At 30.5% G+C, this 17945-nt stretch overlaps 1 protein-coding gene across 1 annotated transcript; it reads right to left on the reverse strand.

Annotated features, from left to right (window-relative positions):
- Positions 1–40: 40 nt before the first annotated feature.
- LOC111708810 (sodium-dependent neutral amino acid transporter B(0)AT2) lies at positions 41–17246 on the reverse strand (the record flags this gene model as incomplete). Its single annotated transcript, XM_023482305.1, has 10 exons — positions 17240–17246; positions 16986–17058; positions 15659–15698; positions 15045–15113; positions 13766–13859; positions 12785–12828; positions 11641–11728; positions 10092–10133; positions 8190–8263; positions 41–148 (listed from the first exon to the last, which is right to left on the reverse strand). Coding segments are annotated over exons 1-10 (639 nt in total), but the record flags the coding sequence as incomplete, so codon positions are not given.
- Between the last annotated feature and the right edge of the window lie 699 nt (positions 17247–17945).

Consider the following 17945-nt stretch of genomic DNA (forward strand, 5'->3'; position numbering starts at 1 on the left):
TTACCTGAACTAGATATTTGAGACATCTAGTGGTGGTTACCTGAACTAGATATTTGAGACACCAGGCAATGATAGTATTGTAGTAGAGAGCCACATTGAAAGCCACAGCTGCGCTGGCCAAACCCAGACCTCCCAAGTAGGGAGATATCTGCAATAATTTAGAAATATAAATACCAAATTTTGAATAACTAGGCTTTATTAACTGCTTCGCGCCCCTTTTCTAGTAACAATTTTAGCTTTAACTATTGCTTTTCAAGTTACCAATTTTTATTGTACTCTGCAAAAAAACAAAATTTTCGTAGATTTTTCTTTCTTAGAAGCCTTTTTATAACTTCTTACTAATAGTTTTAACAAACAAATGTTTTATTTGCAACAAATAACTATTTTTGTTGGGTAACCAGTAAATAAAACAAACAGGGGCGGATACAGGGGTTCGGGGGGACAGAATTCAGGGGAGGGGTGTAGCCCCCCCCCCGAATTTGGAATTTTTTGTTCCTATTTTCAGAATAGCTTCTCAATAACATGCTTAAGGGAAAGAAACCCTAGTGCAAAACAGGAAAAATAATTGTCTTAATAAACTATAATGTGTGAAAAGTTAAAAATCTAGTTTTTTAGTCTTTAGTCATTAATTTTGACTCTTTTTGAGTCTTTTAAGTCAAAAAAAATCTTGCCCCCCCCCCTCACTTAAATCCTGTATCCGCACTAAAAAGAAAACAACAGCTTTACTGTAAATATATCTTGTTTTAAACTAAATTTAAAGAATAGGATTATGTTTATACAACCAAGGTAGTGTATTGTAAACTTAAATCCTTCTACTGAATTTGCAGAGTTTGTTGCAATCTTGAATTCACACAAAGTTTACATTGTAAAATACAATAGTAGAAAATAGGGCGAATATCTTTTTCTTTAATATTAAACATATAATTTTGCATAATTTTGTAAAAATTTTGCTTTACTTCTAAAATTTTATTTTTTAACCTAGGTTGTATTTGTGTTGTAATGAATTTTTTTTGTGGTGTATTTGTATTGTAGTGTATTTGTGTTGTAGTGTATTTGTATTGCGGTGTATTTGTATTGTAGTATATTTGTACTGTAGTGTATTTGTACTGTAGTGTATTTGTACTGTAGTGTATTTGTATTGTAGTGTATTTGTATTGTAGTATATTTGTATTGTAGTGTATTTGTGTTGAAGTGTATTTGTGTTGTAGTGTATTTGTGTTGAAGTGTATTTGTACTGTAGTATATTTGTGTTGTAGTGAATTTGTACTGTAGCGTATTTGTGTTGTAGTGTATTTGTGTTGTAGTGTATTTGTACTGTAGTGTATTTGTACTGTAGTGTATTTGTACTGTAGTGTATTTGTACTGTAGCGTATTTATGTTGTAGTGAATTTGTACTGTAGCGTATTTATGTTGTAGTGAATTTGTACTGTAGCGTATTTATGTTGTAGTGAATTTGTACTGTAGTGTATTTGTATTGTAGTGCAGGCGCGCAACTAGGGGGGGCCAGGGGGCCAGCCCCCCCTAGCCTGAATAAGGGGGGGGCATGCCCCTCCATTAAGAAGTCTTGCCCCCCGCTGGGGGGGGGGGCAAGAAGTGACGAAGTCCACCCTGTTTTGCAATTTAGCGATTCATGAATCCTGACCCTGAGGAAATTTAAGAGCTCGCTCTTATCGTAAAATAAAAAAAAAGATAATTGAACGTTAGTTTATTGAGCTTATAGTTCAATCCATATAGCACTTAATACACCATATACACACACACAGACACCCTTCGTCTCCGAGCCTAACTACTGCCGTAGATCAGATAAGGTTGACAAGGTGCCTTAATCTTTGTTTTTTTTTCATTATGCTGTTTTTTCCTGGGAAAGGAAAAGGGGGTTTATTAAGTATTTTTTTAGATATTTTCACTATCAGTTCTGTCTCTTAATATGATATTGCTTTAATACTGTAGTACAACTATTAAATTAATCCTACATGTTCACCGCAAATATTGTGTGATGTGTCATATTTAAAAAACAAATATTTTTCATGTAAAATCATGAATTTTTAATGAAAGGCATTTCTTGCCAGTTTCTGAGTACAATGTACATATTTGATTTATGGATAACTAATGAAAATTTATATATATAGATATGAAATAATTGTAAATTAATTATTTTTGTGATTTATACCAGAATAGATTTCTTTTTTATGTATTTGTATTGTAGTATATTTGTACTGTAGTGTATTTGTATTGTAGTGTATTTGTATTGTAGTATATTTGTACTGTAGTGTATTTGTATTGTAGTGTATTTGTACTGTAGTATATTTGTACTGTAGAATATTTGTATAGTAGTATATTTGTATTGTAGTATATTTGTACTGTAGTATATTTGTATTGTAGTATATTTGTATTGTAGTATATTTGTACTGTAGTATATTTGTATTGTAGTGTATTTGTATTGTAGTGTATTTGTATTGTGGTGTATTTGTACTGTTGTATATTTGTACTGTAGTATATTTGTATTGTAATATATTTGAATTGTGGTATATTTGTATTGTAGTATATTTGTACTGTAGTGTATTTGTATTGTAGTATATTTGTACTGTAGTATATTTGTACTGTAGTATATTTGTATTGTAGTATATTAGTACTGTAGTATGTTTGTATTGTAGTGTATTTGTACTGTAGTATATTTGTATTGTAGTATATTTGTACTGTAGTGTATTTGTATTGTAGTATATTTGTATTGTAGTATATTTGTACTGTAGTATATTTGTATTGTAGTGTATATGTACTGTAGTATATTTGTACTGTAGTATATTTGTACTGTAGTATATTTGTACTGTAGTATATTTGTACTGTAGTATATTTGTATTGTAGTATATTTGTACTGTAGTATATTTGTACTGTAGTATATTTGTATTGTAGTATATTTGTATTGTAGTATATTTGTACTGTAGTGTATTTGTGTTGAGTGTAAATTGTTGTAGTAAAGGAACTTGCACTTTACTGTATTCTCTACTTTTCCGTTATATTGAGTCATGAAACCATTGAAAGTTATATGACAGTTTATCTATCTATCTATCTATCTATCTATTTATCTATCTATCTATTAATCTATCTCACTATTTATCTATCTAACTAGATATCTATCTATATTTCTATTCCACTATCGAGCAATAATCAGAGCAGCTCCTCAGTTTTCATAATTATTAATACAAATTGATTCAGATCTCTAGAACCTCATCAGTCAATAAACATGGTTTAGCTCCCTTCTATATATATTATAGATACAGTGATATGTCCTATAAGGCCTCATCAGTAACGCTGAATGTTTATCAGTTCTTGATTTTTGCAGTTAAAGGGACTTGAACCATGAGTCCGTAGATTATGGATCAAACACGCTCCAAGGCTCCATCAAACCCTGATTATTTGGTAATAAAATAGAGACCAGAGAGCTAAACCAACTCATTATAATTTGAGGGCCTTGCATAATGCTAATTAGTACACCTATTCATCACCACAGAGTGCTAAAGTTCAGCGGACTAAACGAGCATATGTATTAACTATCATATCTATCTATCTATCTATCTATCTATCTATCTATCTATCTATCTATCTATCTATCTATCTATCTTTCTATCTATCCAACTATATATCCAATATATATCTATCTATGTAACTTCTTATCTATCTATCTATCTATCTTGCTAGTTATCTATACATCTATTCAACTTTATATCCAATATTTATCTATCTATATAACTATTTATCTATCTATCTATCTATATTAATTAGAATTAGGACCAAATAAAATCTATACCAATATACGAGAAAGTCCAAGAGAGAAAAAAAAATATTTCATAATGTTAAAGTAATCTAGTCAATATATCAATATATATTCGAGAAAATATTCTGAAAGCCTTTCAAAATACTTTTTTCTACTTGCACAGTGTTTAAAATTCAGTATAAATACTATTTTACCAAGAAAACACCTGAGGGTTATATATTGTAAAATACAATATCCTAACAGAAAATTTAGTAAAGTGTAAAGTATGTAATAGATGTTAACCGCCAAAAAAGTTCTTTGAAAAAAAGTTTTTGTAAATAAAGTCCCAAATTTTGGGACTAAAAACAGCCTATGGAAAAAAAGTCCTTGAAATAAAAAGTCTTTGGGAAAAAGTCCCAGGAATATAAAACTCAGGACTTTACTTTGTAGTGACATTTTGTCCTAGGACTCTAGATAATTGGGATTATTTACCAAAGTTTTTATTTCAAGGTTTTTTTCAGAACCTCTTTTTCCTGTGACTTTTTTACATAGATTATTCTTATTAGATACTTGTCGGAAATTTTTTAAGTTAACCTTAAACTGGTGGTACTTGGCGCTCCCCCCCCCCCATTCTCTCATTATACTTGGCGCTCCCTTTCTCTCATTTTAAAGAATTCTATGGTGATAACATTGTTATATAGAAATGGTCAAAACCAATCTTAAAAAAAATCATTTAAATTATACACATTTTTTGGTAGGTGTAGGGGGGGCTCATAGATTCCTGACCGATTTGGTAGGTGTAGGGGGGCTCATAAATCCCTGACCGATTTGGTAGGTGTAGGGGGGGCTCATAGATTCCTGACCGATTTGGTAGGTGAAGGGGGGGGCTCATAAATCCCTGACCGATTTGCCCCAAATCGGGGAACTTGGGAGAACCATGGGAATTTTCTTGAGAGGGTCCACTTTTCAAGCGAAAATTTAGTTTCCCTGTAAAATCGACCAAGTGCGGGTAAACGGCAGCGGGAGTAGTTACTATGAATAAAACATTCAATTATAGAATAGTAACTTATTTCAATACTATTAATAGCAAGGTGAATGATTTAAAGATTTGCATACATGCAAAAATCCAAACATTCATTGCAAAATCCGAAATCCTGTTATTTAGAAAAAAAATGTTAAAACAAAAATTGAAGAAAATACGAAATTATTCAAATTTCAAATATTCAAATTTCAAATATTCAAATTTCAAATATTTAAATTTAAAATATTCAAATTTTAAATATGCAAAACTATTGAGCGCATTGAAATAAAAATTTTAAAGTGAAAATTAACTTTCAGGACTCTGTTCAAATAATTGTAAAAATAATTTTGCAAAATTTATTTTCAAAGCAATCTGCTTTTTCTTTGTCAAAGGCTTTCAAAAAAGCTATAAAATATTTAATTCCGATGACTAGAAGCCCAGCTTTAAACTTTCCAAGAGGGACTTGTGTTCGTTAGAAAAGAAAAAAAAAGATTAGAAAGTTTCTCAAATTAATTTCCTGAGAACCTTTTTAAATATTAAATTTTCCAGTTCAAGAGCCCTATATATATATATGTATATATATATATATAAATATAACTCTACAATCTACATATTTAATGCATTACTTAACTTTGTCAGCATAAGATAAAAATTTTAGAGCTGCAAATAACAAAACTTTAAAATTTTTGAAGATAAGTTAACCCTTTCGAACAGGTTTTAAAAATGCGGCAAAAACATTTTTGGTTTATATGTCTTCAGTTCGAAAACTTCTTGCTTCGAAAACACCAATATTGGAATTTTTTAGCGTCTTTGTAGGCAAAAAAAGTAGTATTTCATTCATTTTTTTAATATGATATGATGTGTTTAACTTTGGTAATTCCTTTTTTTACTTTTCTGTAATTTTATTTTGTTGAAAAGCTCTTTTGCCAACTATGGCCTCCCGGTGCGGAAAGATTACCTCTGAGTTACAATTATCTATTCTAATGGAACTATAACGTTGTAATATAAAGAGACCTTATTACATTTAAAATGGAACACGCCTCATTCATAACGGTGCTATTACATCTCATAGAATTAATAGTATCTAAGATATTGTCTTTTTCTTTATTGGAAATGTTTTATTCTGATATTTCCTTCATTGTTTCTGCAGCAAAAGTGTGCACTTTACTTTAATAGAGAGCCCACAATAGAAAGTAAACAGTTTTCAAAGAGAAACATTCTTTACAGAGCTTTTAGGCTTGTAGTGTTGTGAATCAGACATGCCCACACTTTACAGAGCTTTTAGGCTTGTAGTGTTGTGAATCAGACAAACCCACACTTTACAGAGCTTTTAGGCTTGTAGTGTTGTGAATCAGACATGCCCACACTTTAAATGGAGGTTTACTTAAAACTTGGTCCAGCTATAGCTAACATATAAATGTATATAAGCGAAGAGCTTTATCATACAGATTTAATTCTTTACCAGCCGTGACATTGTTGTTTATACTTCAGACTTACAACTGGCAGAAACTTAAAGTTTTAGAGGAATCATTTTATTCTTTTTGTAGAGTCATACAGCCAATCAGCAGAGTAAATGTGGTTTTAGCTAAACGACATTTTATTTTTCTTAAAGGGACTGATCAGGCGTAATTTCAAGAGACTTTAAATGCAAAAATTGCAATGTTCGATTTACAATGGTACCCTTAGAATTAGAAAATGTTCAGTTTCTTTTAATGTTTATTTTCATTTGCGGGTTTTCTGCGAAAGTAACTTGCGCAATAGAGAAATTCACAGAAATTAACACTTTTAAAGCCCGAACTCAAGTGCCAAATTTAGCCCAAATTTAGGAACCAAACATAGTCCAACTTTAGTGCCAAACGTTGCCGAAACTAAAATTCAAAAAAATTCCCAATTCATGTACTAAATAAAGCTCCAACTTATGCACCAAAATTGCAAAACTTATGTACCCAATATAGCCCAGACTTATCAAGTAAATGTAGCCGAAACGCATGTACCCAATATAGCCCAAAATTATGTAACATGCAATAGTAGCCAAAACCTTTGCACCAAATATAGACCAAGAAAATCAAATATATATATTATATATTTAAACAAATTAAAACAGAAATGACATAGAAAATGAATACTCCGATACTCGCCTCTAATTCTAATGGTTTAATCCTCACATTTTTACAACATGAGGTTGTTTTACAACATGAGGTTGTAGATCTTTTATATTTCAACCAATAAATTTTGCTAGATATAATAAATAGATGAAGTTTCTAATAGTTGCAAATATAATATAAATATAAAAATAGAGTCTGTGGCGAGTATTTAGGTCCTTTAAGAATTAAAATTTTGTTCAGATTTCTTGGTTTCTCTGCCTTTTTAAATACCCTGTCATACCCCATTGTTATACTTTTCATTGTATTTTACATTTACAAAATATATTTCATGTTCAGATCTCTATCAACATTATTTTACACAGTTATTATTACAGTTAAACAACACTTCCACGCGAAAATTAAATTAATTTAAATCATTAAAATGTTTAAATTCAACATATCTAAAACATTTTAAACATACAGGGTTACCTGCAAAAAGAATGAGACTACAAAGACGGCTGTACTTAATTTATTTAGTGTTATATTTCATGAAACTATAAACCCACACACCTGTGACCCTTTAGTAAAAGTAAATTCAACCTAAAGTCTGACCACGTCAACCTTGTTGCACCGGCTAGTCCTATTGAGTGTCTGCTTTATTTATCCAAAGTCCGGGCGATACAGTACAAACTGGGACCGTAAAGGTGGACCCGGCTCGGAAATTCAAATGTACTACGGCTGCCCGTGAACCTGTGTCTCTATTTGCCAATCATTTAGTCCCGTATATTGGATGCAAACGAGATCTTTATATATTAAGTATTTAAACTGGTAAAATATTGTTGGTGCAAATATTTGAAATTCCATCTACAAAATAGTTTTAGATTACACAGAGATATGCTAAATCATTGAAGAGATTAGATCTTTACCATGATATTTTGCTAGCTTGGAAACCCAGCTTCGTCTGCAAACTAAGTTTTCCTTATAAAAATCAACCTACTCAACGTAGAAGTTGTAACCAAGTTAGAGACCGCAATTTCTCCAAAAAAAATCTGAAGGGTTCATAGTTATGATTGGACGTACAAATAATGACAAACAGATAAACAGAGAGATTACTACTTTATATATTAAAATCTGAGGGGTTCATAGTTATGATTGGACGTACAAATAATGACAAACAGATAAACAGAGAGATTACTACTTTATATATTCAAATCGACGGAAAATGTTGACTCACAGAAGCATAGCACATTTATCTAAAGACCTATTGAGATAAAATCAAGGCCATGGCATAAGTTTTTAAAAAAAACTGCTGCGTAAAAAATCCAATTTTTACCTGTTTCCAGACTCCGATAGATCCTTTCCGCAAGCGTTGACCGATAGCGAGCTCAAGAATGAACATCGGAAGTCCTGGTTTTCATCTATTATTCATTGACAAGAGAAATGATCGAGGGGGGTCTGGGGAATTCCAATTAAGTTTTTCGCCATAATTTCTATAGCGCTAAATACGTTCTGAGGTCCAAACTTTAATGTTGTGAATCTGGGGATCAAGTAATTGATTTTCATCTCATGCAGATCTAAGAATTAACTAAAATTTCGTCGATTTTCTGTTATGGTCATACCCTGCAGGGATAACTTTAATAGAGGAATCAAGAATTAATCCTCAAATTAAGATTATCAATATCCACTCAAAAGTTCCGGCTGCTGAGGACCTCTGATAACTGTTGCTAATCTACAACATTTGATCTTGATATCCACAAAAAAAAATTTTAATTTCAGGATATGTTCTTAATTCCTTCCGATTTATTTATCCCTACTTACTACGGGATATCCAAGAAAACTTGATTTAATCCTTTGGACGACAAAATATTCGTGAAACTACTAGATCTCGGGATTTAAAAGGTTTGACCTTTGGTTGTATCAAATTAAACTAAGTCAAGCTTTCCTCTTTGATAAAAAGCCATAAAAAGTGTTTGTAGGGTAGATAAGATACAATTTTTATCATTTAAAAGGTTTAGCCTAAGAAATGAAAGTTTAAAGTAAAGTAAAGTAAATTAAGTAAAGTAAACTAAAGATGGGGTCTAATTTAAAGATTTACTGACTTTTAAACAGGAAAATCTTCCCGCGTAAAACCATTAAATCTTCTAGTGGACTTACAGCTAAGAAATTGAGTCCTTGTCACAAACTCAGATGTTCTAATCATCAGACGGCAAAGATATAGGGATTAGAAATTTTGCGTTTGTGGCAATGATTCAATTTTATTACTTTTTAATCAATCTTTAGAGAGATCAGCACCCCTTGAGATGATATAATTTTTAACAAATATGGTCTAAAGATAAAATTTTAATATTTTCCCGTTTATTCTCTATTGAATTGTGGCTCTCATTGCTATTTTAGTGCTAAAATTAGATTTTTCTCTGAACACATCAACTTTTATAAAAGATTAATGCAAAAAGTATTTCTCAGTCTAGCAAAAAAAGAATTATTTTATGTCAAATTACAAGGTAAACCTAAATAGGAATAATCCGATCATCCGATGTAATGAATTTTAGTGCGAATGGTCCAAACATTTAAAAAAAAGGGAAATTCCCGCATCAAATGTTTAGTTAATATTTATAGGGAAATGAATAAACATTGAAGATGCTAAAAGATTCGGCAAAATAAGAGAATTTTTTCTGGAGGTTTTATCTGAACAAACAAAATTTCAAAAAAGATTAATGCAAAAGGTATTTTATTTTTAAAAAAATTAATTTATGTCAAATTACCTCGTAAACCTGAAAAAAAAGAAAAATCCAATGTAATAAATTTTGCCGCGAGGAGTTCAGCAATATTTTAAAAAGAAAAATTCAAAAACATCAAATATTTTGTTTTTTATTATTTATCATTTATATTTTTCTAAAGCAAAATTACATTAAACAATATAAAAGTTTACAAACTAAAACTCTTTTCTCTGGATATCGCATTTTAAAATTGACAGGGTTTGCCAAAAAAACAGGTGCAATACAAGACTTTTAGCAATCATGAGTATATTTTAGCTATTCAGAGGTGGTTTTCAGAAAAGGGGTTTCTTGGTCCCAGTCTAGTGTTTTTCGTTTTCTAAAAATGTGGTATATAGGAAAATAAATATACATTGATGCTTAACAGATTCGGCAAAATAAGAGATTTTTAGTCGGAGGGGGGTTGGGGGTTGGGGTGATTATATTTTTATTTTGTATAAATTAAACGTATAATAGATTTCCTAGTGTTATCAGGGCAATGAAGTAGGGGATCAGGAACGCACCTAAAATGTAAACATTACCAAACCTTTAACCTTTATGAATTAGAATACAAAATAGTATATCACCAATTCACGTTGCTTTCAGGTTTCTTATTTTCAGCGTAATTTCAAGTGACCCTCCATACAAGATGACTATTCACAACGGTACCCTTGAAACCTTTATATAAGCATATAATGGAAAATTTTGCTCTTTTTCTTGGGTTAAATTGTTTTATTTTGATCATTTCTCTATGCTTTCCTGCAATAGAAATGCGCAAGTCACTTTTGTAGAGAACACTCGACTAAAAATAATCATTTTTCAAAAACATAAACATAGATATCTAATTCATAGTTGATCAGACAAATCTTTAAGGGGTACCGTTGTGAATCGAACTTTACGCTAAAAGTCCCTTTAAATCTAAAATTTTATTCGTTTTAATAAACTAGGGATATCTAACTTTTATTTTCTTTACAAAAGAGATTGAAACTAAATTACTGACTAAAATTATAATAAGAAAAGTTATCAATCATGAATGACTGAAAACGCATAATATGATTTGTATAAATGTCATTTACGAAGTCTCAAAAAATCATCATTTTTTGTTTTTAACCAATTCATGCACGAACTAAGGTTCTCAACAATGAAATTCAACAACTGGGTTTTGAGAAAAAGTTCTTTCCTTTAAATCTGTTTTCTTCCCTTTAAAAAAGCTAAACGTTGAATAGTCGTCAACCCCCCCCCTTTAGAAATTAACACGTTTTTGGAGAGCCATTGCCAAAAAAACATATGTTATTAACTATGTCTCCCCAATTTAAGAGTTTTTATTAACAAAGTTTAAGAAAAAATTATATCTTAAATCACATAACGACATATATGATAATTTTCACTAAAAAATATGTATATGTTAAACACAGTTTATCACCGCCGTTTTTCTAATATGTTTATGTTAAGCACCGTTTATCTCCGTCGTTTTTCTAATATGTTTATGCTAAACACCGGTTATCTCCGCCGTTTTTCTAATATGTTTATGTTAAGCACCGTTTATCTCCGCCGTTTTTCTAATATTTTTATGTTGAACAGCGTTTACCTCTGCCGTCTTTCTCATATGTTTATGTTAAACACCGTTTACCTCCGCTGTTTTTCTAATATGTTTATGTTAAACACCATTTTTCTAGTATGTTTATGTTAAGCACCGTTTACCTCCGCCGTTTTTCTAGTATGTTTATGTTAAGCACCGTTTACTTCCACCGTTTTTCTAATATGTTTACCTTAAACACCGTTTACCTTCACCATTTTTCTAATATGTTTATGTTAAACACCGTTTACCTCCGCCGTTTTTCTAATATGTTTATGTTAGTTTACCTCCGCCGTTTTTCTAATATGTTTATGTTAAGCACCGTTTACCTCCGCCGTTTTTCTAATATGTTTATGTTAAACACCGTTTACCTCCGCCGTTTTTCTAATATGTTTATGTTAAACACCGTTTACCTCCGCCGTTTTTCTAATATGTTTATGTTAAGCACCGTTTACCTCCGCCGTTTTTCTGCGCTAGATATGGAAATCGCCAAATGTTTCCTAAACCAACAGCATATCCAATTGTTGCCAGGATGAACGTCATCTAACAAAAACATCAAAATTAAAAAAGAATGTTACAAATGTTACAAATGTTACAAATGTTACAAATGTTACAAATGTTACAAATGTTACAAATGTTACAAATGTTCTTTTTGTCATTTTTTTAACCTATATATTTATTGCAATTGATATATGGAAGTGTTGTTAAACGTTTTGGTTCGTTTTTTTCATATATTTTTGACTCAAGGTCAATTGTAAAAAAAAATTAATTTTAAACTTTCTTCCACTATGCCATTTATGAAAAAATACCGCGAACCAAAATGAACCAAAACGTTCCATATTAAAACGAGGGTTTTCTAAAAGGATAAAAATATTGCAAAGTTCAATAACAATAATTGTAGGGAGTATAAATATTAAAACAAGGGAATAATACTGTTGGAGGAAAATTTTCCAAACTTAAGAATTGTCAAGCTGGAGATATCTGCCACATTATTGATCAGATTAAGCTTAAGAGGGTACCGTTGTGGATCGGGTAAACCCCTCTTTAATTGGAGGGGTACTTCAAATTACAACGACAACCCCTTTAACAATATTTTTTTTTATAACTTTTTATTGCCTCTTTTTCGAGAACATCAAAGGAAAGTATCTAGAATATTTCGACATTAATTAACTCCAATTTTTCTAGAGGCGTTTTTTAAAGAATTTCAAGCCTCTGTGTACAGAGTCAAAATCATATCTATGTATACTCTTTAAATCATATATTATTAGTAAAAACAATGAAGGACTCCTTGTTTGTTTTAATGAAAATTAAGGAATTTGTAAAAATTTAATATTTTTATAGAAATCTTATTCATTGTTACACAGTTGATGGTTTAAAGGGCACCGTTATAAATAGGACATGCCACTTTATAAATGTAGAGACAATTGACATTAGGTTCACAGTCACTTTAAATTAAAGGTATTTACAATTTATATTTTCTGTTTCTAGAGTCTAGAAAGAACATATTCAATTATGAAAATTTCAATTTTAATACCTTTTACAAAACTATTTTCTGTAATGTCATTTAATTTTTGTAAAAGATCAAATAAATTTAAATACCTTACTATCCCAGGTTTCACCCTCCTCCAGTTCATCTGGACCATCTAAAGTATCATCATTATTATTGTTATTATCAATATCTGGACCATCTATCTTATCATCATTATTATTATTATTATTATTAATCTTGATATAAAATTCAGCTACCTAAAGTTAAAGTATATTTCACTATTTGAGTCTTTGCCACAAAGGAACTGAGTTTTTGTAACAAACTCTACTTTTCTAATCTCTATATCTTTCCTACCCAATGTCGTAGATCTTTGATATTTCAAACTATGAATTCTGTTAGACCAAATAATATAAGTTTGAAATATCAAGGGTTTACATCATCAGATTGTAAAGATAAAGGGATTAGACAATTTTAGTTTTTGATAAAAACTCAGTTCCTTTCAATTTTTCTAATCCCAATATCTTTGCAATCCAATGTCGAGTCAAACTATGAATTCTATTAGATAAAAATCTAAATTTGAAATATCAATGGTTTACACAATGAGGCCTCAAAGATATAGGGATTAGAAAATTTGAGATTGTGGTATAAGTATCAAAAAATTAACAATAATTGATTAAAATTGCAATCTGATTGTACGTTCGGTGTTTCCCTTTCATAAAAAAAAAATCCAAAGCTCGACAGAAAACACTTTTTTTTGACTTAATTATTAAATTAGAGGATTAAAACCTCTAGACTATCCTATATTATCAATTGGGGCAAATGCGCATATTTGTTATTTGTAATAAAGTTTGTACTAGTTGGCTGACAGTAATTAAGGCCTACAACTTTGTTTTTTTTTAACTATTAAAATTTTATTGACTTTTCGACAAAAAAATCAGAGAATTAGAAAAAGTACCTCTACAAAAATTCGATTAAAAATTTTGTGTCCCAAGAATTAGAAAAAAAAGAATAGAAGGGTTAAAAATCCACAAAAAATCTCCATGAAAAAAAAGATTTTTATATGATTTCCTTCAAATAAATGATAAACATACCATCTGGTTCCGGTTCATCCTCTTCCTCCTCCTCTTCATCCTCCTCCAGGATTTGTTGAGCATCAACAGTCTTGGGTTTGGGAAGTTTCTCACTCTAAGAAAAGGTACGGCATATATATATATATAAAGTTGTAATCTCTGTTCGGGTGTTTTTTTTTGTCCGATCGTAACTCAGGAACCCCTGGACCGATTTGTCTCAAATTTCGATTGGTGAACTAGGGAGACACACAGGAATTTTCTTAGCTTGGTTTTGAGATTCTATGTTAAATGGGTCGACTTTAAAAGCGAAAATTTCTTTTCTCGGTAAAATCGTTCAAGTGCGGGTAAACGTCGGAGTAACTTTTAGTAACCTGGGCAGATCTGGGTTCCCAAGCTAGTATATTTATAAAGTAGCAATCTCTGTTTGTTTGTTTGTATGTCCGATCATATCCCAGCAACCCATTGACTGATTTGCCTCAAATCTTGAGCGAGGAACTTGTCAGAACCTTGACAGTGCTTAGCTTGGTCTAAAATGTCAACGCTTTAAACTTTCGGTTGGTCATCAGAAACAAAGGAAGACAATTTGTAATTTTTTTTATATTCAAAAACGTCGATATCTTGCTCATTGCACCTCATTTTGAGGTTTTTAAGAGTGTAAATGTTTATAATAACCATTTACTTTACTTAAATCTAAATCTATTTTACACTAACATATCATGTCAAAATCTGGAATAAGGAGATGACCGTTACATTCAAACAATTCAATGAACATAAAACATGAACATAAAACCCATTTCACATAATAAGTTTCAAGCTTAACGATTCTAATTTCGACAACATGAAATACACATGGGATTGATTGAATATCGTCTTATTATTCCACAATATAATTAGTCTCACTGTGGATATTTCAAATAATCTTTTGCAGAAAATTATTTTAAAGTTTGAAAAGAGAAAGTTGAAGTTATTTATCCATACTTTGATTTTATTTAAGTTTAGTCGTGTAAATATATTTTTAACGAGAAAAAGAAAATAAATAATTTCAAATTTGTCCGTTCAGTTTTCAACATTCCCCCTCTTAAAGGGACCGTAAAGACGTAATTTAAAGTGTTTTGTTATTATTTTCAGTAGATTATGACACCCCCCCCCTCCCCGCCTCTGCTGGTTTTAGGTTTAAAAGAAATTTTGATAAAGGTAAAAACAAAATGGAGAATTTAAGCCAATATTACCCTTTTCATGAAAAAATAATGGATTTTTAAAAAAAATTGATTTCGGATTTTTTTTTAAAGTCTGGACAAACCTGATCTAAAGGAGTAAATGCAACTCTCAGGGGTTTCCTAACTTCCGGTTGCATTCCAGCAGTAATCGTCTAAACATTTGTATTTTTAACATTTCTCTTATTTTCATGATTTTTAAAAGAATTTCAATCAAATGTTGAAAGAATTTGTTGTTGTCAAAAACACAGAAAATATGAGAATCATTAACTTTGTTGCTAAATACTTTAATTTTTAATTAAAATATTTATTGAAACTTTGGTAAACACCAATCAGTGTATATTATGGATTAAAGATCAATCAGCGGATAAAGTTAGTGCAGGGGACTTAATAAACATAACAATCGAAAGACAACTTAAATATCTTCTTTAAGCTTTGATAGCTATTTAGTAACAAAAAATGATTTCACGAATTCAAAGCTTTTAAAAAGTACAATTTTTTGACACACAACCTTTGATAGTTATCAATATTATACATCCTTAGATAGTTATTACGTATTAAAGATTATAAAGATAGTTATTGAAGAATAAAGATAAAAAAACAAAGATCATATCATATTTGACACTCAATGGCTATGCAAAGTGGGAATACCTGTATTTTTAAATTTAAACAAATGAAAAATAAATAATGTTTATTTAACCTGGTAGTTTGTCTGCGCATTCTGACGAAGTTGTTTCAACCTTGAAAATAAATAATTTAAAAATAATTGATTATTCGATTTGTTGGTAAATGTAGAATGATTGAGATCGATTATAAAAACGAAGATAAAAATGAAAACTAATTCATTATTACGATCAATTAAATTATATTTACATCTTAAGTTTCATGAAATTGGAGAAAAAAAAACATGCTTATGATTATGTATTGATCTACCCATTAAAGGGACTGTAAGCGTAATTTCAAGTGGCCCTCCGTGCAAAAATTGCAATGCCCGACCTACAACGGTACCCTTGAAACCTTAATCTAATCAAAATGTGAAGGATACCGTCGTTTTTTGACTTGGAAAGTTTCTCCTAAGCAAGAATTATGTGCAAGTTACTTTCGTAGAGAACCCAGAGAAATGAAAGTAAACAGTTTAAAGAAAAAAAATAATGCATATTTCATTCATACTTGATCAGACAAAGCTTTCAAGGATAGCGTTGTAAATCGGACAACGCTATCCTTGGAAATTATGTAAGTATGTAATTTTTTATTTATAAAATATAACAAAAATTACTCTTACAGTTCCTTTAAAGATCATTGGCCGAATTTGAAGAATTTGAGCGGCGGTTTAAATTTAAGACGCGGTTTAAATATTGGTTGGTTTCACTTAAAATTGTATAAAATGTTTCAAGATTTAAGCCGGCGCTAAATTTAAACCGGGTTTTGGCGGATTCAAACCGCGGCTTAAATTCTTTAAATTCCATCTCAGGACAACTATCTATTCCTGAAGAAAAATTATTATTATAAATAAACAATTTCATTCACTTTTTATTGCTAATAAGACAAGTGATCTCTAATTGGAAAATGAGATAGAGAGAAATAGACTGAGGTTTCTGGACAGTTGAAACAGGGGTGAATATGACTTTAAAAACTGTTTTTTGTAATACTAGTTTTTTCCAGAAAATAATAAAAAATAATCTTTAAAAGATTTCTTAATAAATCATTGACGCACATGATTTTTTTAATTATTTACGTGAATTTGTTTAAAAACCATAAAATCATGCAATTTTTGTTAGTTTTATTTTAAGTTTTCAGTTTTAAACGTTTTTGACTTATTTTTTTAAGCTCTAAAAGCTCTAGAATGAAAATAAAGGGGCCCAGGAAAGTTACATGACCAAGGATAGGTTAAAAAGAGCCAAAATAAAGTAAAAAAATATTTGTTATATTTAAAAGTTGTTTTAAAAAGATAAATTTATGACCCTATAAAGTGGGGCCGCTTTAAACTCTGGTTATCATTAAAAAATTTAAAAATTTCTACTGCTTACTTTAGTATCCTCTCTCTGCCTCCTGAGAACCCCGCTTCTAGCTTACCAACACTTCGAGATCTAGCTCTTAAATCTTCAATTAATCATTATTTCAAATCTTTCAAATTGAACAAATAATATTGATTAAATTTTACTGTTTCCAATTATTTTCGGAGAAGAGAAGTTTGATATTACCTTTCTAAAGAACTGTTCCTCTTCTGATAGATGTCGCTTCCTCCCAATACTCCTGGTCCTGTTAAGTTGGGAGAAATTACATGCCATTTTTTCTGAAAATTAAAGCATCTGTGAAATAGCCAAATCAGGTAATGTAAAATTCCCGTAAGATTGAAATCTTGCATGTTACTTTAAAAAGAGAACAACAAAAAAGTTTTGAATTTTTATCATTCGACAAAAGAAATATGTTTCACACATACAAAATCGCACACGTAGCTTCTCATAATTTGTTATCATTCTTTGATTTATCCATTCAGTTTTATTCTTTTCTCCTTTGTCTTAAAAGGAACTGATTTACTCGACTCCCACTCCAACTTTCGAAACCCTTTATCTTTGCAACCTGATGGTGTAAAGCATATTGGAAATCAAGATCCAATTTTTTTAAGGTCTAAAACATCCGGTTACAATGATGTAAAGATTTGAAAATTAGAATTTTATACGATTAATCAGTTTCTTTACAGATCACCCCTTACAACGATCCCAAAAGAACATTATTACCAAGGGTTTAATGCAAGGAAAGTTAATTGCGGTCGCGTATACTCTGCGTACATATTGAAACCAGTTCTCTTTGGACGGAATTTATAAAACAAGAATAGATGCATCAGTGTTCGTTTAGTATCCGAGGAGGTTAAAAGCATTAAATTTGATAATTTTGATAATTCACATAATAGTTTCCTAAGACCAGAATATTTCATTGATTTTTTTATGTGAAAAATAGATCCCATGTCAGGCGATAACATCCGTCTT

The sequence above is a fragment of the Eurytemora carolleeae genome, unplaced genomic scaffold (genome assembly GCF_000591075.1).
Source record: "Eurytemora carolleeae unplaced genomic scaffold, Eaff_2.0 scaffold806, whole genome shotgun sequence".
Classification (NCBI taxonomy): domain Eukaryota; kingdom Metazoa; phylum Arthropoda; class Copepoda; order Calanoida; family Temoridae; genus Eurytemora; species Eurytemora carolleeae.